Raw genomic sequence first — 26717 nt, 5'->3', positions numbered from 1 at the left:
TTAAGGAACCAGTGTAAACTTTTGCCTAAAGGTGTTTCTGACTTGCTGAACCAGAAACTTCTTTATGCTGGGTCTACCTCTGCCTTCCTGGTTCGTAGCTCTTCTGACTTAATCATCTCTGATACCAGGTATCTACTGAAACCTGATTTCTTCCTGACCTTGACTCACTTGTATAACAGCCACCTGGCCTGCAGAGTAGCTAACTTGATACTGACTTTATCATCTCTGCCTTCTGTTTATCCTTGAATTGACAGTGTAGATCCATGACTAGTTTCTCAAGGTTAGACTCTTATTTCACATGGATACACTTAAATTTTTTTCATAGGCAGGGCACATTATGCATATTACTGTCACAGAAGGTAACAGTAGGATGTGAGATTAGACCTGTTAATTTGAAAATGGCATTATATCCTAAAGATTTCTCAGCCAGCTACTTAATAGAAGATCTTTAGAATATTTTATTTACTAGGACTTAGAGACTTCTTGACTAAAGCTCTCTGGAAATTAAAGTTATTATTTTAAAAAAAGTGAAAGAGTTGTCATCAGCTCTTTCCTTGTACTGGGCTAGGCAAATACTCATAATTGAGTATTTTTCAAAATTTTGTTGGTTACCATATTTCAGATTTAATCCTTATTTCTGGTTTCTTATTATTATGTAAAACATTCTTGAATTATTTGCTTTATCCAAAATTAATAGAATATTTTATAGCAATCATAAATTTAATTAAAACCTGTTAATACTGCTATAGAAAAACCATATACTATGCTTACCATTAAATACGTATTCTGTTTGAACCGAATAGAATATTTAGAGTTTATATGCCGATTGGCAGTATCACATATAATAGAGTCACTTGTTCATGTTAGAATACTGATTAGAACTTGACTATATAAATAAGGTTGAAAGTAGTATATTGTAGTACTGGAAAAGTTTAACTATTTTATCTGTATTATACTGGTATAAATGAAGTTAACTTATTTGTCAATAAGGATAAACTTCCTCCTAATTTTCATTGTATTTAAAAATATTTAAATACAATGTTTAAAAATTATTTTGAAGTATAATTATAAAACTTTATTTATTTTCATGTTTGGCTTGTGTGATCCATATCATTATTTTATAGTTGCATAACTTCTATTTCGTCAGCTGTTACACATTTCATGCAGATGGTATGTAATGCTTATTTAAGAGCAACTCATGATGCAATGAGATTTTAATCCTTTTATAAATTTATAATCCTATGTCCATTTACCTATATGCAAAGATAATTTTATATAAACATAAATGAATTTATAATTGATTTACATGTTCTCTAACATTGCACAAGTGAATTTATCTGCCATTTTGTAGCCTAGGTAGATAATATTTGTTTGTAGGAGAAAATAGTAGAAATTAGTTTCACCACTTGGGTATGTAATTCCTCATTAATGTTTATTCTTTCACCAATTTTCACCACAAAATTGGCTAAAATTAATATTATTCTGTCGTAATAGACCAAGGTAATTTACATTTAGTTTTCTTTGTCTCTTGTTTGTTTGTTTTGTTTTATTCCCCCCACTTATTTCACGGCATTTCAGTGCTTCAGAGAATTTAGATGAGCTCTCTTCCTCCAGTAGCTGGTTATTTAACCAGAAACACAGTAAGAAAAGGAGAAAAGACAGGACAAGATTGAAATCTCCATCCTTGGCTATCATGAGTACAGCAGCCCGAACCAGGCCACTTCAGAGTTTCCACAAACGAAAACTCTACAGATTGAGCCCTACTTTTTATTGGACTCAGCAGGTAAGGTTGCCTTTAGTAAAATGTGAACAAAGATTTTACCATCAGTATGTTTATATTTCACATGTGAGAGGATGAGTCTTGTACACAATTATTTAGAATAATTAAATCTAGGAAGCTTAAATATGTAGTTTATACATGATATAATAGGTTTTGACAGTACAGAAGCAGATTTAATAACTTTTCAAGATAGCATTATACTCTGAAATTTATTGCATCCCCATTTATTTAATCTACTGTTTTGCTTAAATTTATTTGAAGATCTCAAAGTGACTTTAAAAATTTACTGGTAAGGAAATAGGAAAACACAAAACTATGGGATGTTTGTTTTAATGCATATTGTTCCAGTAAAGAAAACCTACATAGATTATGGACAAATAATGCTCATCTTTTTAGGTTTAGTATTTGTTAATACTGATGAGCACTCCTTTTCCTTCTTTTAAAACATAAAACAATACAATTTTAGATGTCCATGCTTATATTGCATGGAAATAAAATGTACTTCATTAAAAGCATTATTTTTGAAAAATACATTTTTCGTTTGTAAACAAAATTTGGCTGTATGCTTTCAATTTATATCTAAACAAGATTGGATGAAGGGCAAATTATCTGTTGTATGACGTGCTTTTTTTTTTTCTTTGATATTTCTTAACAATAGTATCTAGGGAAAAAATCTTGATGTTGTTATTTAACATTAATTGTTTTGGATTATTAATACATTATCTGTTTTAAATATATTGTTGTGAAGGTCAAATGCTCTGCTTCTTTAGGAACCATTTTTTAAGTTTTGTTTTATTAGATTCCAGTTATAAATAGGAATGTGAATTCTGACAACTTAGTTTTTATTAGTAGATTGATTTTTACCATTTAGTAGTTCAGATATTATTAGTATGATCCTACAACTTGAAAACATACTTTAAAAAATTAAGTATTAGTTTAGAATTTTAAAAATTTAGTATTACTTTAGAATTTAAACATTTTTAACATGTCATAAATCCTAATGTGAAAATAAGATTTTTATTTCAAGTTACTACAAGCGATAGATAAACTTTTTTGAAAAGTGGATTTTGTGATTTCACAGTCATAAATAGAATTATCTTTTAAATGATTTTACAGATTACTATGCCATAATATTGTAACTAGAAGAACTCTGCTTGAATAATTTGGGTGTTTGCTAGATATGACTAAAATATAATACATACCTTGATAATGTAAAGATTGGCTTGGAAAGGTGTGAGCAATTTTAAAACTTTAAGCAAATAAAAAAGAAACAAATTATAATTTTATTACTAGCAGACAAATAAACTTATTGTTTATTAGTTAATTATCAATGAATAGCAGTTGTCATTATAATTTACCATTTTCCAGTCACTATGCTGAACATTTTCAGTGCATTATTTTATTTATTTCTCCAACATACAACTACCAGGTATTATTAATCCCATCTTCTGATGCAGAAATTGAGGCTTAGGTAGAGTAAGTAACTAGTCCAAGGTCACACAACAAGTAAGCAGTAAATCTGATATCAATGCCTGTGTTCCTACCCATTACATTGATAACAATAAAAAATAAAATCTCTTGTGTGCCTGAAATCTATAAAGACAGTATATTTGGGGGTTGAGAGAGGGGATTTCTCTTGGCTAGATATGTTAAGAAATATATCACAAGAGGAGATACAGAAAGAGAATAGGGTAGAGAGAGAAAGATTTTTAAGTGAATAATTATAACAGATTTTTTTAAATGCTTGAGAATATCCACCTCTCTATAACTTATCACCCATATTGCCAGAGATAGCTATTACCTTTCTAAACTTAATTTAAATGTCATTTCTCTCAGGAACACTTTCTTTGATATCCCCAGTGTGGGATGTATATTGTTACAGTCCATTGTGTTAACCGCAGTATGTTGGAATTTATGATTCCATACTCAATAATAATAATACATTTATTTTTCTCTCTTCTCATTAAATTGTGATTTTTTAGCAAATAGGAACTGTATATTTCTGAATCTCCAGGGCCTTGAACACTATGTATCCAATAGTATGTGCTCAGTAAATAATTATTTGATGTGTAAAAGACCTAATGTTGTAGAATATAGAAAGATATATGAAAGGCAATGGAGAGTGGGAGCTCATGATTTTATGGAAATGTGTGTGTGTGTTTCCTAGCTGTCTAGTGAAAGTATCTAATACAGTGATACCCAGTAGAACTTTTTGTGAAGATGAAAATATTCTATATCTGTGCTGTTCATGATGGTAGCCACTACGTGTGTAAACACGTGTAGCTGTTGAGCATGTGAAATGTGGCTAGTGCTGAGGAACTGAATTTTTAATTTATTTTATTTTTGTTAATATTAGTTTTGATAGCAACATGGATAATGACTACCAAACTGGACTGACTACACAAGTCGAGACTCACAAATTTACCGTTCCCTACTTATACTAGAGATCTTTTGAGAAATGGCTGTTCATCTAGGAAAGGTATAAGATGAGCCTGGGACATTTTAATGTATGGAAAGCAGAGAAGTGCTGAAAAAAGAGATGGGGGCTGGAGCATGTCAAAAGAACACAATAGCTAGCTTGAAGAGGTTTCTTCTGGCCAAATCTGGAACTTCTGGTCATCATAATAATTAAGGACATTAATGGAATTCTCAACTATTGGAAAAATAGGAATCAGTGAGCCCATACTGCTAATAGAGAGATAGAGAGGGGGAGAGAGGATTTTCAGTATAGTAGGATGCTTATTAACAAATGTGGAGTGAGTGGTTTAGTTAGAGAATCATTTTGCAGTCATCATATTAAAAACTGGGCAAAATTCTTCAATGGATGCTAAATAAAGGATTTTGATGAAGAACAGGGTATTTGCATAGTCCTAAAGTGTCTCCCCCTGGATTGCTTAGTGGTTGTTTGGGGAAAATAATAACTATACAGTGGATTACTAGGCAAAACTTTGCCTGAGGGATCAAAATTAATGTCTTCTTTGAAAAGAATACAATATCACTTCAATAGTATTCCAGTCAGGGATGCATCATCTGAATTTAATCATGAGGAAACATCAGGCAAAGCCAAAATGAGAAATGTGCTATTTAAAAATCAAAACAGGGTGGGCAGTGGTGGCTCAGTGGCAGAGTTCTCGCCTGCTGCTGGAGATCCGGGTTTGATTCCTGGAGCCTGCCCGTGACAAAAAAAAAAAAAAATTGGCTTGTATTTTTAAAAAGTATCAGTGTAATGAAAGCCAAGGAAGACTGAGGATCTATCCCATTTTGAAGGGGCAGGTAAATAAAAATGTGTAATAAAATGAAAACATGATCCAGGTCAGAATTCTTTGGGGGTGGCGGGAATTATTGAGACAATTTGCAAAATTGATAGATTAGATAAATATATTGGGTCAGTGTTGAATTTTCAAATTAAATGGTCATTTTGATGAGTTGTTGGAGGCTGATAAGGACTAGCTTGAGAGTGAGAAACTTCTGGGGAAAACAATCTTGAAGACTGTTAAAGACTGTTTTCTTGTCGGGGGTTACCTCCAGGAATTCCATAGGTTCTCACAGTGAATAAACAAGAGAGATCCTTAGTGATGCTAGTTTAGGAGAGGAAGAGTAGCCATTGTGAAATGTTCCTAGATCCATCTCCATAACAAAGGCCTGCTCAGCAGGGTAAAAGACTTTACCAGAGCCTCATCCCACCTGGGGAAGGGCATTTCTCCCATTCCAGCCCTCTTTAGCCTTCCTGTCTCACTTAAGGGGGCCAGGAAGAAGTTAAGAAAACACTTGAAAAAGTCACTTGAGAAGCCCAGGGCAAAGACCCATTACAAGACAGATTTAGTCATAAGATTATGGAATGCTTCATCCCCACCCCTTTATCACCATGACTCTAGTTCAATAACAGTAGGTTACAGTTGAAAGAGCTTCAAGGTTCAGACTCTGAGGAAGAGGACTTAGGAAAGCCAGAAATCAACAGGGGAGATAAAAACAAGGATGAGGATGCTAGAAGAATTTGAAGCCTCTGGCAACCACAGCTACAAAAAACGTTAAAACATAGCCCAATATCTACCATAACACCTTACACTAAGGCCTATTTATCTCAGATCCCATTAACCTGGTACTCGTATCTGGCTGTCAACAAAGAATTATAAAGCATGGTAGGAAAAACAGTCCAAAGAGATAAAGCAACCAACAGAACCAGACTCAAATATGACAAAGATACTGGGTTTATCAGATAGGGAATTTAAAATAGTTATGGTTAACTGTTTTAGAAAGTATAGACAACATGTATGAACAAATGGATAATGTAAGCAGAGAGAAAGAGAAGGAAACTCTTAAGAATCTAAAGTGAATGCTAGAAATAAAAAACTCAAATGAAAAAGGCTTTTGATGGGTTCATCAGTAGAGTGGACATGGCTGATAAAGGAATCAGCAAGCATAAAGATAGGTCAGTAGAGACTTCACAAACTGATGCAAATGGAAAAAAGAATGAAAAAAAAAAAAGCAGAAGAGAATATCCAAAAACTTGGGGACAATTTCAGAAGGTGTTATAGATGTGTAACTGGAATACCAGAAAAAGAAAGAATGAACTGAGCAGAAGAAATAGTTGAAGTAATAATGGGGGAGAATTTTCCAAAATTAATGACAGATAACTAAATCGTACATCTAGGAATTTCAGAGAACACCCAGCAGGATAAATACTAAAATATCTATGCCTAGATATAGTATGTTCAAACTGCAGAAAACCAAATAAGAGAAAATCTTGAAAGGAGCCAGAGGGGGAAGAAACATCTTAACTATAGTGAAACAAGGATAAGAATTGTAGCTGACTTTTCATAAGAAACTAGGGAAGCAAGAAGAGAGTTGACTGAGGTATTTAAAATGCTAGGGGAGAAAAACCTTTAGTGAGTTGAACTGTGTTCCCCCAAAGATATATCCAAATCCTAATACCCAGTACCTGTGAATGTAACCTCATATGGGAATAGGGTCTTTGCAAGTATAATTAAGTTAAGGGTCTTGAGCTGAGATCATTTTGGATTTAGGGTAGGCCCTAAATTCAATGACTGTTGTCTTCATAAGAGAAATGAGAAGGAAATTTGAGATATGGAGAAGGCCATGTGAAAGATGGAAGCAGAGAATAGAGTTATGTTGCCACAAACCAAGGAATGTCAGGAACTACCAGAAGCTGAAAGAAGCATGAAGTTTTCTCCCCTTGAGCCTACAAATGGAGGGTGGTCCAGCTGACACCTTGATTTCAGATTTTGGCTTCAAGAACTATGAGAAAATATGTTTATATATTTCTGTTATTTTAAGCAACCAAACAACCAAATATGGTTATTTGTTGTAGTAGCCCTTGAAAACAAATCCATAAACTTAAAATTCTATGTCCAGGGCGGACTATGGTGGTTCACTGGCAGAGTTCTTACCTGCCATGCCGGAGACCTGGATTCAGTTCCTGGTGCCTGCCCTTAAAAAAAAAAAAAAAGAAGTTCTATGTCCAATGAAATCGTTCTTCAAAAGTGAAGGAGAAATAGACTTTCTCAGACAAATAAAAACTGAGGGAAATCATACCCAGCAAACCTCACCTTTAAGAACATGTTAAAAGATTTTCTTTAGACAAAAGGAAAATGATATGGGTCAAAAACTTGACATAAAGAATGGAAAAGGATTTGGAAAGAAATACAGAAAGGTAAAATAAAATCTTTAATTTTTATTCTTAATTGGTATAAAAGAAAACTTAATAGTACCAATATAGTGAGTTATTATGGCATAAGGATAAATGAAACAAATGATAGCAATCATAAGGGATCAGGGGAGGAATAAATTACCTGTATGACATATGAAGTGGTATATTATTTGCATGTGGGATTTAGTTAAAATGCACATTGTAAACTCTAGCACAAAAACTAAAATTTGTTTGAAAAGAAGTGTGATATTTCTAAAAGAGGAGATGAAATGGAATTAAATAAAATATATAAAATTAAAACTAGAGAAGGCAGGAAAAGAGAAGGAATAATGAACAAAGGACAAATGCAGTGAATTGAAAGCAGTAACAAATATGCTAGTTATTAATCCGTATATATGCCATTTGTCATTTTCTTCCCTGAGGCTATTTACCGTATCTGGGCATAGGATGAGACTGTGGCATCACCTAGGCAGACTTTTCTAGGTGAAAGAAAAACCATTGTAGTTTTTCACAGTTAATGCACTTATGAAAGTTTAATGTACTTTTCCCCCTATGGTCTATGATTGAGCTGAGCTGGAATGGCAGAGTGAAATTTCTCCCAATCTCATGTATGCAAACACAACAAGTTTTGTCCTTACGATATTTTGAAAACACAGGTAGACTGAATCTAGGTAAAACTGTCCTCCAGACTAAACCCAGCTGAATTCCTGACAGAATTAACAGGGAAGATTGACCTTCAGGAGAAGATAGCAATGTCATTTATCTCCAATATAACATAGTTTTGGGCACACAATATAAAATTATAAGACCTGCAAAGAGGGATAAAAAAATGACTTATAATCAAGAGAAAAAAAATCAGACCTGCTTTTTTTTTTTTAATTACATAGGCAGGTGCCGGGAATCGAACCTGGGTCCTCGGGCATGGCAGGCAAGCATTCTTACCTGCTGACCCACAGTGACCCGCCCCAGACCTGCTTTTAATCCAGGTAGAGTTAGCAGACATGGCCATTGATATTATAAATATAAAATATAGGGAAAGATACACAAAATGGATGGAAAATGGAGATTGTCAGCAGAGAATTGGAATCCATGAAAAAATTCAAATGGATACTTTAGACCTGAAAAAGATTATATTTGAAATAGAAAGCTCATTAGATAATTTAACTGAACACTGGACACAGTTTAGTACAGGATTAGTGAATTAAAAGTCATGTCAATAGAAAATATCCAAACTGAAATACATAGAATAAAAAGAATGAAAATAACAGAACCATACATAGGAGATGGTCAACAGGCTAATGTATATAATTGGAAGTCCCCAAAAGAGAGAGTAGAACTTAGAAATGTCTCATTTAAAGCCACAACTTTGAGGTTCAAGCACTTCAGCAAACTCCAAGAAAAATAAATACATAGAAAACCACACCTTGGTACATCATAGTCAAACTGGTGAAACCAAAGAAAAACATCAATTCTTAAAAACAACCAGAGGAACTTCCAGGGAAGATGGTAGAGTAGGAAGCTCCAGGACTCTCCTCCAAAAACAGCTAGTGAATAGGCAGAAGCTGTCTGAATTAACTGTTCCAGAGCTCCCGAGGCCAGGGAGCACTGTATAGTATACAGGGAAGAGCAGGATGAAGAAGCTAAGAAACCACAGTAAACAACTGTGAGTTACTCGCTGCATGATGGCTGCCAGCACCTACTCTGGATGTGAGTTGCCTTGGGTCCAATCCTTGATTAGCTGCTATAGACAGTGAGAGATATGGTAGCCCTCTTCCCCAAGACCGGCAGAAGGTATCTTTGTGGAAGCAACCCAAATATTCATCAGTTGATAAAGGAATAAACAAAATGTGGTATATACATATTGATGAAATGCTATTTAGTTGTAAGAAGAAATGAAGCCCTGCCACATATGAGAAGATAGGTAAATTTTGAAGGCATTAGGTTGACAAATAAGGCAGACGCAAAAGGACAAATATTGTATGATCTCACCAATGAACTAATTGTAATAAGCAGACTCATAGAGTTAGAACCTAGAACATAGGTTACCAAGGAATTGAATGGAGGTAGGGAATGGAGATGCTGATGCTTAATTTGTGCAGAATTTTTATTTAGATTTATTGTAAATATATGGAAATGGTTAGTGTTGATGGTAGCACCTTTTTGTGAGTGTAATTAACAGCGTTGAATTATGTTTGTAAATGTGACTGAGTGAGGGAATTTTAGGTTGGGCGTGTTACTAGAAGGAAAGTTAGAGGTTAAAATGTGGGATTGTATAACACAGTGAACTCTTGTGGACAATGATGGTAGTTAATTGTACAAATATAGGAGTGTTCTTTCATGAAATATAACAAACTGTAGGTCATTATTACGAGGCATAAATAATAGGGGGGGTTGTATATGGTAAAAAAAAATACCCTTAATGCAAACTGTGGATAGTAGTGAACAGTAATATTTTAATGTTCTTTCACCAGTTGTAACAAAGGGACCACATCAATGCAGTGTCAACAATAGGGGGGCATATGGAAACATTTTTTACATGTCTTGTATGTAAACCTACAACTTATCTAAGTAAAAAAAATAATTAAAAAAACACATTTATGCTAAGTGAAACAACTGGACCCAAAATACTACATATGGTATGATTCCATTGTATAAAATGTAAATATAAATAAATCTATACTATCTCTATAGTATTAAATTAGCTGTTATGTAGGACTAATTTGAAGTTTAAAGGAATTGAGAGGTAACTACAAAGGTGTATGGGGCTTTTCTTTTTCAAGAAATTAAAAAATGTTTTAAATTGATTGTGGTGATGAATGCACAACTCTAAAAGCCATTGATTGTATATTATGTATGGATTGTTTGGTATGTGAATATATTTCAATAAAACTGCTTTATAAACAAAAAAGCAACTGGAGGAAAAATAGATTACTTTAAAGGAGCAACAAAAAGACCAATGGCTGACTTCAAAAGGGAATATGGACATAAGAACACAATGACTTAACATCTTTATAAGACTGAATGTTATTAAAGGAAAAAAAAACCCTGACAAACTAGTATTCAATACTCATTCAGAAATGTTGGTGAAATAATGAAAATTTTCAGAGAAACACAAGCTGAGAAAATTTTTCCTCAACATTCTGACAGTTAAATACTAAATTAAAGTATTTGTACTAAATGAAGTGATCCCAGGTGGAAGCATGGAGATACAAGAAGGAATGAATAAACAGTTTCAAGGGTAAATGTGTTGGAAATTATGAAAGTATTGATGGTTTAAAATAACCTTGATAATATATTATGAGATTGTAACATATATAGAAGAATAAATATGATAACAGTAACACAAAGTTGAGAGTAGTAATGGGAATTAAACTGGCTCAGGCTTCTGGTATTGTTCAAGAAGTAGCAAAAGTACATGAACTTAAAGGCGAAGACCCTAAATGAAATATTAGTAAATAGAATCCAGCAATATATAGAAAGCATAGTTCATAATTCTCTGGGAGAAGTCTGTTTGTTTAACTTTTGAAAGTCAATCACTGTAGCTCATTGCAGTAACAGATTTAATGCGGAAAACCACATGATCATTTCAATAAATGAAGGAAAAAGATTTTATAAAATTCAACATAGCATTCTTGACTTAAAAATCTCTTATTAAAAAAGGAATAGAAGACAACTTTGATAATTATTTAAAGTGTATGTACAAAACTCCTGTAGCTTAACATCACACTTAAAAGTGAAATACTTAATGCTTTCTGTTGAGTTGGGAACAAGATAAGCATGTCCAGTATTTTCCCATCTGTGATGGTTTGTCTTATATGTCAGCTTGGCTAGGCTATAGTACCCAGTTATTTAATCAAACGGTAGTCTAGGTGTTGCTGTGCAGGTGTTTTGTAGGAATGATTAACATCTATAATCAGTTGGCTGTAAATAAAGTAGTTTATCCTTGATAATACAGCTGGGCCTCATCCAACTAATTGAAGGCCTTAAGGGCAAAAATTGAGGTTTCCTGGAGTGGAAATTCTGCTTCAAGGCTGCAGCGTGAAATCCCTGTGGAGATTGCACTTTGCCAGCCTGCCCTATGGATTTTATATTCAAAACTGCAACATTAACTCCTGTCTGAGTGTCTGATGTGCTGGTTTGTCCTTCATATTTCAGACTTGTCAGCCCCCACAATTGCATGAATCAATTCCTGAAAAGAAATCTCAAATATACATTTTTAAGTATATTTCTGTGGTCGTAAGGAAGGGTATTCCAGTCATACCCTTGAAATCTTGACACTGAGGCCACAGTTTTACTGGCAGTTCTGTGGATTTGATCTTTGTGCTGTGGCCACTTTTTTTCCTGTGAGAACATTTTGCTGCCTGGAGTGGCTGGAAATGAGAAAGTTTCATTTTTTGTACCCAGCAAGTCTTGGCTTTGTATCCTCTTAAGTTCTTCTTGAAAACTGAACTTAACTTTCTAAAGCTCATCCTACCCCAGCCATACTTTATTACAAGCAATTAAATGAAACCAGTTGGCATTTTCAGCATGCTGCCTGGAGACCTCTTTAGCCTTATCTGTGAATTCAATATGTACCTTTTCTATCCTCCATGTTTGTGCAGGCAACTGTTAAACTGACTACTCTGTTAGAGTAATAAAACAAAAGGAATAGGAAGTATAGGGATTAGAATAGAAGAAACAATTGTTATCTGCAGATGTTGTGATCCCTTTGGTAGGCATGATTAATAAAAAATTAGTATCATTTTTATTTTGCTCTTTTGATTTATGATAGTAATCTCTAGTTAGAATGGCAAAAATAATAGCTAATTAAGCAGTTATCACATTGATAGGTATTTTTTTGTTTTTATTTTTGTTTTTTTATAGATATTGTTTTAACTTCTCAATGCTTTACATATATTTCTCACTTATTACTGATACCCTATTTTAAATGGGGAAACTCAAGACAAAGTAGGATGAAAAGATGCACGTATTTTGCACTATTTGAAGAAATATAAATAGGAGTTTGGTTGATTTTTCTTAAGTGTTAATGCCGAATCTTAACACTGTTTCTTTTGTGAGCTTGAGTAAAGCATCTCACTTTGAATCTTTTCTGAATTGTTTCAGAATGTTTCTTGCTATCAGATGTCATCCCATATCAGCAATTATTAAAACTCCATGTGGTTTCTAAGGCTATTTAATTTTTTTTTTTTGGCTCTCTTATTCTTCTAGCTGAATCACATCGTTTGCTATCTAAGCCTACACGCCTTTCATGTTTCATAAAGTTGCTCAATCTACCTAAAATATAGATGTATCCTTAGATTCAGGAAGATGCTTTGGTAGTCATATATAAGATATGAAATGTTCTCCAGAATAATACTGTAGTTTAATTTTCAAATATATATGTGGCCAGTGGCATTCTTTAAAGTAACATTTCATCTGCAGTTGAGGATTAAAGAAAAAATGTTTACCCAATCATAATATGCTTCCTCAACCCCTTCTTTATACTCACCATGCAGTCTTAGGCCCTTACAATGTTGGCATCTCAGCCTTAGGTGACAGCAGCCACCCTAACTCCTGGCAGGGGGAGTCCTCTATCTCACTGGAACAGGAGAGAGTCTTCTGGCATCCTAGGTTGGAGTTTTGTATAGAAACAGGTTGTGGGTGGTTGTGCATAAAAATAGTTTTTGTAGGATGTTAATAAGAGCAGTAATTCTGTTTTAAGTTTAAAGTGGTGGTTTTATTTTGTTGTATGATTTTCTTTAATAAATACAAGTATTTGAGAAAGAATAATCCAAATTATTTTATTCAGTTTTTAGATTAGAAGTTATATGAAATGGGTAAAACTAGAGATGGTTTGGTTAGAGTAGGGATAGGAGGTGGAAAATGCCCTAAGTTTTTTTGTGTGTGTGCCCTAAGTTTTTATTTGATCATATTCCCAACTGCCTTCCTCCATTTTTGGAAAAGGGTAGTAGTGGTAATTACTTCTTTCCTATTAATACTTGCAGCCCCTAAGCACAAATTATGAATCATATCATATCAATATCAGGACATGAATTTGGCACAATTTTTAAATAAAAAAAACTTTATTTGTAGGATCCTCTCTTGTCTTTTTTCACTCCTCTTCCCTCATGGTGCACCCAACTCTGGTATCTAATATGTTTGTTTGTAAGCATCTTGTTACCCACGGTATTCCTCAAGTTTCACCAGCTTAGGTTTTTCTTTTCCTTGTCTTATTTTTATGCAAATTTAATAAACCTGTGTTTATAGGAGAACTATTTACTAGTAATACTATCAGTGTGAAGAATGCTATTTGCATTTTGAGATGCTTTTCCTTTAGAAGTAGTGTATTAAATATAAAATAGTGATAGTAGTACTATAGCATGCTGGTTGGAAAACTGCTTTGAGTAGGAGAATTTTTTCATTGTTCATAAATTTTGGCATGTAGTCCATGAGCCATTTTATATATACTAATGAGAATAGCTGTAATATACCTAACATATTTACAAATTGAAGTAAAATTTAAAAATAAGAATAAATATTATAACCCCGTGTGATGGTTAAGTTCTGGTGTCAACTTGGCCAAGTGATTATGCCCAGTTCTCTGGTCTAGGGAAGCATTGGCCTGACCATTGTTGCAATGATATTTTGTGACTCGTCGATAAACCGGAAGGCTGGTGTATTAAATCATCAGTCAGTTGATTGCATCTGTGACTGATTACATCTGTGATCAACTAAGGCATGCCTCCCACAATGAGATAATCCAATTGGTTGAAGGCTTTTAAGGAAGAAGAGAGACTCTTTTGCTGCTTCTTCAGCCAGCGAGCCTCTCCTGTGGATTTCATACAGACCCTTCATCTAAGCCGTCAGCTTCACAGAGTGCCCTACAGATTTTGGACTCTTCCATTCCCACAGTTGCATGAGGCACCTTTATAAATCTCATATTTACAGATCTCTCCTGTTGGTTCTTTTTCTCTAGAGAACCCCCTGACTAACATACTCTGTGAAATAAGACAGAGATATTCCTGTTTTAAACTCTGTTCATCTGTGATCTCTCTGTTATCTTCCTTGGCAAATTTGCAAAAATAGATTTTCTTAATATTCCATAGTCAATTTCATCATCATTTTTATTTCATAGATTTATCAAATCATAATGTTGGGTGGTTTAATAAATTAATCTAGTTGTATGGATTAAGGAATATTTTAAAATTCTATTTCAAGATTTTCATTTCCTTTTTAAGATGTGAAATGATTAGGTTTATAACCTTTGCTTATGTGCATAAAGGCTACTTTTGTGAGTAAATAATTTAAGAATGTTGAAAAATAAAGACATTGTCCTACTGAAATTTAAATTTGTGTTGGAGAAAGAAGGCACAGACATGAACAAATTAAATTGCAACATAAGAGATAAATTTTGGCAGACCCAGATAATATTCTCTTATGCATTGAAAACAAAGAAAAGAAAAATCTGAATTGAAGTACCAGATAATGACACTGAAATAGAAAATGGGTTAACTCCACAGTTGATTAAATGAGAAATAGTAGGTGACTTAGGAGAGTGGACATGTTCTTAGACTACTGGAAAGCCAATCCTTCCTCTTCCATGCCACATCTCCTTCAGCTCTCTCTATTGGATCATCTGCTCTAGACAGTGGGGGGTATTTTGGTTGAGGATTTCCTCTCCTCATTGCAACAATTCTGTACTCCAGGGATTTTTATGTGTTGAATTGGACAGATAAATTTATAGCATGCATAACATTTCTATAAGAAAATATGCTTTCTGTAATTAGAAATGTCTGGAAGGCATCCAGTTCTAAAGAGTCTAAAAGTTATTTCCTGTGGGAGGACAGCACATTTTTGTGATTTCATTCATGGGTTCTGGAAGACATGCTGCCTGGGTTGAAATCCATGTTCTACTTAATAGTGTGCAGGATTGAAGAACAATCACATTCTTGTTTTCCTCATCCATAAAAATACGACCACCTTATAGAGTTCTGTTAATATTTTACGAGATAACATTTGGAAGGTTTTAGTCCAGCACCTGGCATGTAACCCTCATCAAATGTGGACAATAATGATGGTAATGATACATTGAATACTACAGCATTGGGAAGTCAGTGATGGTTTTGGAGTGTTGGAATGAAATGATCAAAGTATCATTTTTAAAGATTAATTCGATATCTTTGAACAGGAAAATTTACTGTGGGGGGAAGACTGGAGATACAGAAATCAGTTAGAAAGCTAGTACAACTACAGTGTGAGGTTATAAAGTGTTGGAGTGATAGTAGTGGAATGAAAAGGACAGATGTTCAAAGCATCCCCCCTCCCCCCAAAAAATCAAAGAATCAATGACTAGTATTCTTAACTGATTTATATGGTTAAAGAAAAATTTTCAAAGAGAAAGTAAGGAAAAGGGAGAAAAGGCACAGTAAATTATGGTATTTTTGAGAACAGATCTTAAAATACTAAATCAAGTCCTAATAGTAACTTTTACTACAGATTATGAAGTAATAGAACGTGAGCCAAATCTAGCTCTCAACTTAATGTCATCTAATTCACAAAGTCTGTAAATTCTATTAGATGGTTGAAATATTTTATATCTATTTTTTAAAACACTAATAAGCTGAAAATCATGTGTGTGATCCTAAATTGTTTTCTCTTTATGACCCATTAACATTTATGTGGTGTGTTAATTCTTTCAAGTCACTAAGGAAAGAATGGCAAGTATTCTCCATTTCTCTTGTCCACTGCAATTGATTGGTAGAAGACAGTGTGAATATAATTATTCCTCTTGCACACTTCTTTAAAATTAAAGATACGTTTTCGTTCTCATGACCATAATTGAGTAGCTACAAAGAAAATAATACTTTATCTAGTAATAACATCTAGAGTTTCAGTAATCAAGTGAATTGGACTTTTGACTTTTAACAATGGAATTTTTTCTTCTACAGAAGAAAAAGACATACAGATCTTTTAATATAGTCTACTATTTTAAGGTAAGATTTTAACTTGTGTTACTGTGCCCTCCTAATTGTAGGCATGCTATTGCTTACAGACCTTAGAGCTGGTCATTTCCAGCTTTATTGTCTAGTCAGTATGGTTCTTAGCTGGGTTTTGTATATATCTCAGAACTCACTGCCTGTACAATGTCAATTCTCCCCGTTCTCCTTAAAAATATTTTACTCACATAACAATTTATGTGGCTAAAAATCCAGTCTTCCCATAAACGACCATGGAGGGGGAGGGGAAGGGCAGCTTTACAACCATAAATTTGAAAAATTATGTAAAATAGGAAACATCTGCAACGTATATATATATAACGTACTAGAGCTAGATAAAAAAGAAATAGAAAACCTGTATAGTTGCATAGCTGTTAAATAAATTGAATCCATAATTTAAAACTTTCCCACGCTCTTTGTCCGCCAGCCCGGCGCGCAGCGCCCACGCCCCGCAGAAGCCAGCCCGCCCGCCCTCCTCTCCCTTCTTTGTCCGCCGGCCCGGCGTGCGGCGCCCACGCCCCGCAGCAGCCAGCCCGCCCGCCCTCCTCTCCCCTCTTTGTCCGCCGGCCTGGCGCGTGGCGCCAACGCCCCGCAGCAGCCAGCCCGCCCGCCCTCCTCTCCACTCTTCCCCCTCCTGCTCCGGCGGCTCTCCAACCACCATCGTGCCCTCTTCCGCCTTCACCGGCTCCTCCGCCACCGGTCTTGACAGCCTTCCCACCCTCAACTTTCCTCCTCCAGAACAGCTACTGGGGGAGTGGAGACAATACAGAGCAGCTCCCGGAGCCACGACGGAGATCAAAAGGACGGCGTACCCCATCCTGGAACGGCTGACTGTCTGGGAGAACCAGCTCCGGTGAGATCGCCGAGGGGCGCGGGCTTTCCCGGGCGGGACGGCAAGCAACCGGAGTCCCTCCCTTCCTCCTTCCCAGGCCAGCTGGCAAAATTGGGCAGGCGGTCCCCGTGGGCCGCGGCGGCTGGCGCCCCCACCATGCGAGGCCCCCTGGACCAACTGAGAGAGTTGGGTCGGAAATCCCCAGACTGCGGAGAACAGTGACCGGGGGGTCCCTTCCAAACACGTGACTCCCCGGTCTGGCTGGGAACACTGCACTCTCCCGGGCTGCGACAGCTGGTGCCCTCCCGCCACGCTTGGCGTCTCGGGCCGACTAGGAAATTCGGTCGGGCGCTCTCCCGTGCTGCGGCGGCCGGCGACCCTCCCCGCGTTCGGACCCCCAGGCCGGCTGGCACTCTTCCAAGACGCTTCGGCTGCCGAACCTCCCCTACGGCGAGAGTTTTCCAAAGTTAAAGGACCCACAGCAACTTTCACTGGTGGAACCCGTAGACAAACGTGTGCCACGAGCGCCACCTACTGGGCAGGATAAGAAAAACAGAACCCAGAGATTTCACAGAAAAATCTTTCAACCTGTGGGGTCCAGCAGCCAGGGAAATCTGACTAAATGCCCAGACGCCAGCAGAAGATAACGGATCACGCTCAGAAAATTGAAAATATGGCCCAGTCAAAGGAACAAACCAATAGTTCAAATGAGATACAGGAGCTGAAACAACTAATGCTGAATATACGAACAGAAATGGAAAACCTCTTCAAAAACGAAATCGATAAATTGAGGGAGGACATGAGGAAGACATGGGCTGATCAAAAAGAAGAAATAGAAAAACTGAAAAAACAAATCACAGAGCTTATGGAAGTGAAGGATAAAGTAGAAAAGATGGAAAAAACAATGGATACCTACAATGATAGATTTAAAGAGACAGAAGATAGAATTAGTGATTTGGAGGATGGAACATCTGAATTCCAAAAAGAAACAGAAACTATCCAGAAAAGAATGGAAAAATTTGAACAGGGTATCAGGGAACTCAAGGACAATGTGAACCGCACAAATATACGTGTTGTGGGTGTCCCAAAAGGAGAAGAGAAGGGAAAAGGAGAAGAAAAACTAATGGAAGAAATTATCACTGAAAATTTCCCAACTCTTATGAAAGACCTAAAATTACAGATCCAAGAAGTGCAGCGCACCCCAAAGAGAATAGACCCAAATAGGCGTTCCCCAACATACTTACTAGTTAGAATGTCAGAGGTCAAAGAGAAAGAGAGGATCTTGAAAGCAGCTTGAGAGAAGCAATTCATCACATACAAGGGAAACCCAATAGGACTATGTGTAGATTTCTCAGCAGAAACCATGGAAGCTAGAAGACAGTGGGATGATATATTTAAGTTACTAAAACAGAAAAACTGCCAACCAAGACTCCTATATCCAGCAAAATTGTCCTTCAAAAATAAGGGAGAAATTAAAACATTCTCAGACAAAAAGTCACTGAGAGAATTTGTGACCAAGAGACCAGCTCTGCAAGAAATACTAAAGGGAGCACTAGAGTCAGATACAAAAAGACAGAAGAGAGAGGCATGGAGAAGAGTGTAGAAAGAAGGAAAGTCAGATATGATATATATAATACAAAAGGCAAAATGGTAGAGGAAAATATTATCCAAACAGTAATAACTCTAAATGTTAACGGACTGAATTCCCCAATCAAAAGACATAGACTGGCAGAATGGATTAAAAAACAGGATCCTTCTATATGCTGTCTACAGGAAACACATCTTATACCCAAAGATAAACACGGGTTGAAAGTGAAAGGTTGGGAAAAGATATTTCATACAAATAACAACCAGAAAAGAGCAGGAGTGGCTATACTAATATCCAACAAGTTAGACTTCAAATGTAAAACAGTTAAGAGAGACAAAGAAGGACACTATATACTAATAAAAGGAACAGTTAAACAAGAAGACATAACAATCATAAATATTTACGCACCGAACCAGAATGCCCCAAAATACGTGAGTAATACACTGCAAACACTGAAAAGGGAAATAGACACAAATACCATAATAGTTGGAGACTTCAATTCCCCACTCTCATCAATGGACAGAACATCTAGACAGAGGATCAATAAAGAAATAGAGAATCTGAATATTACTATAAATGAGCTAGATTTAACAGATATTTATAGGACATTACATCCTACAACAGCAGGATACACCTTTTTTTCAAGTGCTCATGGATCATTCTCAAAGATAGACCATATGCTGGGTCACAAAGTAAGTCTTAACAAATTTAAAAATATTGAAATCATACACAACACTTTCTCGGATCATAAAGGAATGAAGTTGGAAATCAATAATAGGCGGAGTGCCAGAAAATTCACAAATACATGGAGGCTCAACAACACACTCTTAAACAACGAGTGGGTCAAAGAAGAAATTGCAAGAGAAATTAGTAAATACCTAGAGGCGAATGAAAATGAAAACACAACATATCAAAACTTATGGGACGCAGCAAAGGCAGTGCTAAGAGGGAAATTTATTGCCCTAAATGCCTTTATCAGAAAAGAAGAAAAGGCAAAAATGCAGGAATTAACTGTCCACTTGGAAGAACTGGAGAAAGATCAGCAAACTGATCCCAAAGCAAGCAAAAGGAAAGAAATAACAAAGATTAGAGCAGAAATAAATGAAATTGAAAACAATAGAGAAAATCAATAAGACCAGAAGTTGGTTCTATGAGAAAATCAATAAGATTGATGGGCCCTTAGCAAGATTGACAAAAAGAAGAAGAGAGAGGATGCAAATAAATAAGATCAGAAATGGAAGAGGAGACATAACTACTGACCTCACGGAAATAAAGGAGGTAATAACAGGATACTATGAACAGCTTTACGCTAATAAATACAACAATTTAGATGAAATGGACGGGTTCCTGGAAAGACATGAACAACCAACTTTGACTCAAGAAGAAATAGATGACCTCAACAAACCAATCACAAATAAAGAGATTGAATTAGTCATTCAAAAGCTCCCTAAAAAGAAAAGTCCAGGAACAGACGGCTTCACATGTGAATTCTATCAAAAATTCCAGAAAGAATTAGTACCAACTCTCCTCAAACTCTTCAAAATAATCGAAGTGGAGGGAAAACTACCTAATTCATTCTATGACGCCAACATCACCCTCATACCAAAACCAGGCAAAGATATTACAAAAAAAGAAAACTACAGACCAATCTCTCTAATGAATATAGATGCAAAAATCCTCAATAAAATTCTAGCAAATCGTATCCAACAACACATTAAAAGAATTATACATCATGACCAAGTAGGATTCATCCCAGCTATGCAAGGATGGTTCAACATAAGAAAATCAATTAATGTAATACACCACATCAACAAATCAAAGCAGAAAAATCACATGATCATCTCAATTGATGCAGAGAAGGCATTCGACAAGATTCAACATCCTTTCCTGTTGAAAACACTTCAAAAGATAGGAATACAAGGGAACTTCCTTAAAATGATAGAGGGAATATATGAAAAACCCACAGCTAATATCATCCTCAATGGGGAAAAATTGAAAACTTTCCCCCTAAGATCAGGAGCAAGACAAGGATGTCCACTATCACCACTATTATTCAACATTGTGTTGGAGGTTCTAGCCAGAGCAATTAGACAAGAAAAAGAAATACAAGGCATCAAAATTGGAAAGGAAGAAGTAAAACTATCACTGTTTGCAGACGATATGATACTATACGTAGAAAACCCAGAAAAATCCACAACAAAATTACTAGAGCTAATAAATGAGTACAGCAAAGTAGCAGGCTACAAGATCAACATTCAAAAATCTGTAGCTTTTCTATATACTAGTAATGAACAATCTGAGGGGGAAATCAAGAAATCAATTCCATTTACAATTGCAACTAAAAGAATAAAATACTTAGGAATAAATTTAACCAAAGAGACAAAAAACCTATATAAAGAAAACTACAAAAAACTGCTAAAAGAAATCACAGAAGACCTAAATAGATGGAAGAGCATACCATGTTCATGGATTGGAAGACTAAATATAGTTAAGATGTCAATCCTGCCTAAATTGATTTACAGATTCAATGCAATACCAATCAAAATCCCAACAACTTATTTTTCAGAATTAGAAAAACCAATAAGCAAATTTATCTGGAAGGGCAGGGTGCCCTGAATTGCTAAAAACATCTTGAGGAAAAAAAACGAAGCTGGAGGTCTCGCGATGCCGGACTTTAAGGCATATTATGAAGCCACAGTGGTCAAAACAGCATGGTATTGGCATAAAGATAGATATATCGACCAATGGAATCGAATAGAGTGCTCAGATATAGACCCTCTCATCTATGGACATTTGACCTTTGATAAGGCAGTCAAGCCAACTCACCTGGGACAGAACAGTCTATTCAATAATTGGTGCCTAGAGAACGGGTTATCCATATGTAAAAGAATGAAAGAAGACCTGTATCTCACACCTTATATAAAAGTTAACTCAAAATGGATCAAAGATCTAAACATTAGGTCTAAGACCATAAAACAGTTAGAGGAAAATGTAGGGAGATATCTTATGAATCTTACAACTGGAGGCGGTTTTATGGACCTTAAACCTAAAGCAAGAGCACTGAAGAAAGAAATAAATAAATGGGAACTCCTCAAAATTAAACACTTTTGTGCATCAAAGAACTTCATCAAGAAAGTAGAAAGACAGCCTACGCAATGGGAGATAATATTTGGAAATGACATATCAGATAAAGGTCTAGTATCCAGAATTTATAAAGAGATTGTTCAACTCAACAACAAAACGACAGCCAACCCAATTACAAAATGGGAAAAAGACTTGAACGGACACCTACCAGAAGAGGAAATACGGATGGCCAAGAGGCACATGAAGAGATGCTCAATGTCCCTGGCCATTAGAGAAATGCAAATCAAAACCACAATGAGATATCATCTCACACCCACCAGAATGGCCATTATCAACAAAACAGAAAATGACCAGTGCTGGAGAGGATGCGGAGAAAGAGGCACACTTATCCAGTGTTGGTGGGAATGTCAAATGGTGCAACCATGTGGAAGGCAGTTTGGCGGTTCCTCAAAAAGCTGAATATAGAATTGCCATACGACCCAGCAATACCATTGTTAGGTATCTACTCAAAGGACTTAAGGGCAAAGACACAAACGGGCATTTGCACACCAATGTTTATAGCAGCGTTATTTACAATTGCAAAGAGATGGAAACAGCCAAAATGTCCATCAACAGAAGAATGGCTAAACAAACTGTGGTATATACATACGATGGAATATTATGCAGCTTTAAGACAAGATAAACTTATGAAGTATGTAATAATATGGATGGACCTAGAGAATATTATGCTGAGTGAGTCCAGCCAAAAACTAAAGGACAAATACTGTATGGTCCCACTGATGTGAATGGACTTTCGAGAATAAACTTGAAATATGTCATTGGTAACAGAGTCCAGCAGGAGTTAGAAACAGGGTAAGATAATGGGTAATTGAAGCTGAAGGGATACACACTGTGCAACAGGACTAGAAACAAAAACTCAAAAATGGACAGCACAATAATACCTAATTGTAAAGTAATCATGTTAAAACACTGAATAAAGCTGCATCTGAGCTATAGGGTTTTTTTTTGTTGTTGTTGTTTTTTTACTATTATTATTACTTTTATTTCTTTTCTCTATATTAACATTTTATATCTTTTTCTGTTGTGTTGCTAGTTCCTCTAAACCGATGCAAATGTACTAAGAAACGATGATCATGCATCTGTGATGATGTTAAGAATTACTGAGTGCATATGTAGAATGGTATGATTTCTAAATGTTGTGTTAATTTCTTTTTTTTTTTCTGTCAATAAAAAAAAAAAAAACTTTCCCACATGAAAACTTGAGATCCAGGTGATGTCACAATCAAATTCTTCTGCATGATCAAGAATGAAATAATGCTAACTTTACCCAAGGTCAAAGAAAAGAAATTGAGGTTAGCATACTTTGTATATAATCACATAACAAGGATGGTTTGTTTGTTTTTTAGCATGGGCAGGCACAGGGAAGCGAACCCGGGTCTCTAGCATGGCAGGCAAGAACCTGTCTGCTGAGCCACCGTGGCCCACAAGGATGGATTTAAAAGGAAAATTTTAGACTGATCTCCCTTATTAGAGAAACACTGAAATTCTAAACAAAATACCAACAACAAAATCTAGCAATATGTAAAAAGAATAAGAAGTTGACATGCTTGGTTGGCTTCATACCAGGAATGCATAGTTGTTTTAACATTAGAAAATAAATTAACTTGCCATTTAGATAAAATAATTCTTTTGATCATCGGAGTAGTACAGATACCAACATTTGATAAAATTACTTATCTCTTTGTGATAAAACCTCTGAAATAGAAAATATCTTTAATATTTTGATAAGAAGGAGTTATTTACAAAAGTATATCAAACATCACAATGGTAGTGAATACTGAATGCTTTTCTTTGATATTGGAATGAGACCTGGATGTTTACTATCACCACTTATATTCTACCTTTTACTGCAAGGATCAACAGCACAGTGTGGCAAACAATAAAAATGTAACATTTAGACTGGAAGAATCAGTCATTTGTACACTGGTTTTGTAAAAAAATTCAAAAGAAGAAAAGGATGAATTTTTTAAATTCATAGTCAATTTACAAAATTAATTATATTTAAAAAATAATTTTTAAAAGGTGCCATTTACAATAGAACCAAACATTATCATGTACTTTGTATTATATCAATTAGAAGATGTATAAATCTATTACAGGGAAATTTTAAAAACTTGACTGAGAGATACTAAAGAAAAAACCTAAATAAATGGTGAGATATACCAATAGGTAGAAAGACTACAATATTACCTATAAGTCAATTCTTTCCAGATTTACTCAGAGCTTTAATACAATTCCTACTGAAATCTCAAAAGGTCACTTCTTTGTATGTATTTCTGTGTGTTTTGTTCCTGTTCTTTTTACTTGTTTGCTTTGTAACCTGACAAATTAACTTAAAACGTATATAGTAATGCAAAGATTCAAAAGTAAGACACTCTCACACAGTGGGACAACTTGTTCTACTAGGTACCAAATATTATTTTAATGCTATAGGAATTAAGGCCATGTTGTATTGATAGCAGGGGTGCAGAGGTAGACAAATAAACAGTACGAAGAGCTCAGAAACAGGCTCAATATATATGAATACTTAATTTATGACAGGTGGTATTGGAGAGCAATTAAGAAAGGATGATCTTTTAAGTCAGTGGTTCTGGGACAATTGGTTATTCATATGGGGAAAACATACAGGATCTCCATCCCTTTACTATATAGAATAGTCATTCAGAGGTAGATGACAGAATTAAGTATGAAAGGAAAAACTAAAAGGCATTTTAGAAGATAATATAGAATATATCACGGCCCCAGAGTAGGAAATAATCCTAATAAACCATAATTAACTTCCACATTCTTTATTACATTATTTCAATATATAAATATACTCTAAGATATTTAACCAGCCTCCTCTTGATGAATGTTTGGATAATTTATAGTTTTTTCTTTTACAAGCAAAGGTGAAATGATTTATCTTGTGTCATATGTCACTTAATGTGTTTGTGAACATGTCTATTAAAAAGTTTCTCAGAAGTTCAGTCGCTGAGATAAAGGGTATGTACATTTATAAATATATTTTTTTGTGACCATCTTGCTCTCCATATGGAGTTGTATCTGTTTACACTCCCATCAGCAATGTATGAAAGTGTCCATTCTCCTGCTCTTGGACATTTGGGTTGTTTCTAGTTTTTGGCTATTATGGATTAAATGTTCTAATAAATCTTCTTGTGCAGCTTTTTATGTGGACCACCATCATAATGAGATTGCTACCATCAATTTATGAGAGTTCCAGTTGCTCTGTATCCTTGCTGTCATTCATAGGATATTATCAGTCCCTTCAATTTTAGCCATGCTACTGAGTGTGTGGTGGTATCTTAAGTAAATGCTACTTACTTTGGGTTTAATTTGCCTTTCTTTTAGTAGCTTCTTAAGTTAGAAGCTTAGAAAACTGATATTCAGTTTTTCCTATTTTCTACATCATATAAAGCTGTAAATAAGGCCACTATGAACATTACTGTGCAAATATCTGTTCATGTTCCTGCTTTCAATTCTTTAGGTTATTATCCTAGAAGTGGAATTTCTGGGTCATTGGTAATTCTATACTTAAAATTTTGATTGGGTTTGCATTTAATCTGTAAATCACTTTGGGTAAAATTGACATTTTAACAATATTTAGTCTTCCAGTCCATGAACATGGAATGTCCTTCGTTTTATTTGTTATTTTTTATTTCTTTTAGCACTTTTGTAGTATTCCATATACAAGTCCTTTACATCCTTTGTTAAATTATTTCTAAATACTTGACACTTTTAGTTGTTATTGTAAATAGAATTTTTTTTCTTGGTTTTCTCTTCAGGTGTTTGTTACTAGTGTATAGAAACCCTACTGATTTTTGGTGTTGAACTTGTATTCTTCCACTTTGCTGACTCTACTAGCTTTGTCAGGATTTTATAGGACTTTCTGTATATCGTCTGCAAATCGAGAAAGTTTTATTTTTCCTTTCCAATTTGGATGCCATTTATTTCCTTTCTTGCCTAATTACCCTGGCTGGAACTTCCAGTACAGTGTTGAATAATAGTTTTGACAGTGGTCATCCTTTTCTTGTTCTTGACCTTAAAGAGAAAGTTTTTGGTTTTTCACCATTGAGTGTGATATTAGCTGTGGGTTTTTCCTATGGGCTGCTTATTATATTGAGGAAGTTTTCTTCTCTCCCTTGTTTCTTATGTTAAACCATCCTTGCATACTAAGATGAATCCCACTTGATTATGATGTATTATTCTTTTAATATGCTCTTGGATTCAGTTTGTGAGTTTTTTGTTTTGTTTTGTTTTGTCTCCAGGAATCAAACCCAGGTCTCTGGCATGGCAGGTGAGAATTCTGCCACTGAGCCACTGTTGCACTGCCCAGCCAGTGTGCTAGAGTTTTGATGAGGATTTTTTTGCATTTTTATTCATAAGGCATATTGGTTTGTAATTTCTTCTTTAGTGGCATCTTTTTCTGGTTTTGCTGTGAGGGTGATATTGGCCTTATAGAACGAGTTGAGAAATGTTCCCTTTAGGGTTTTGTTTTGTTTTTTGAAGAATTTGAGCAGTCTTGGTTTCAGTTCTTCTTGGACTGTTTTGTAAAATTCAACTGTGAATCCAGTCTGGTCCTGGGCTTTTCTTTGTGCAAAAATTTGATTACTAATTCAGTTTCTTTATTGGTTATTGATCTGCTGAGATCTATTTTTTCTTGAGTGAATATAGGTAGTGTTTGTGTTTCTAGGAGTTTATCCATTTCATCTAGTTGAACTCATTATCAT

At 35.3% G+C, this 26717-nt stretch overlaps 1 protein-coding gene across 6 annotated transcripts in view; it reads left to right on the top strand.

Moving 5' to 3' along the window:
- KANSL1L (KAT8 regulatory NSL complex subunit 1 like) overlaps positions 1-26717 on the top strand; it is a 169914-nt gene that overhangs the window by 108708 nt on the left and 34489 nt on the right. For all 6 annotated transcript variants that reach the window (XM_077154961.1, XM_077154962.1, XM_077154957.1 and 3 more), the window contains one exon: positions 1579-1783. In XM_077154961.1, coding sequence (XP_077011076.1) covers positions 1579-1783 — 205 coding nt within the window. The remainder of the gene's footprint in view (positions 1-1578; positions 1784-26717) is intronic.

The sequence above is a fragment of the Tamandua tetradactyla genome, chromosome 3, assembly GCF_023851605.1.
Source record: "Tamandua tetradactyla isolate mTamTet1 chromosome 3, mTamTet1.pri, whole genome shotgun sequence".
Taxonomy (NCBI): Eukaryota; Metazoa; Chordata; class Mammalia; order Pilosa; family Myrmecophagidae; genus Tamandua; species Tamandua tetradactyla.
This window is presented reverse-complemented; position numbering and strand designations above follow the sequence as displayed.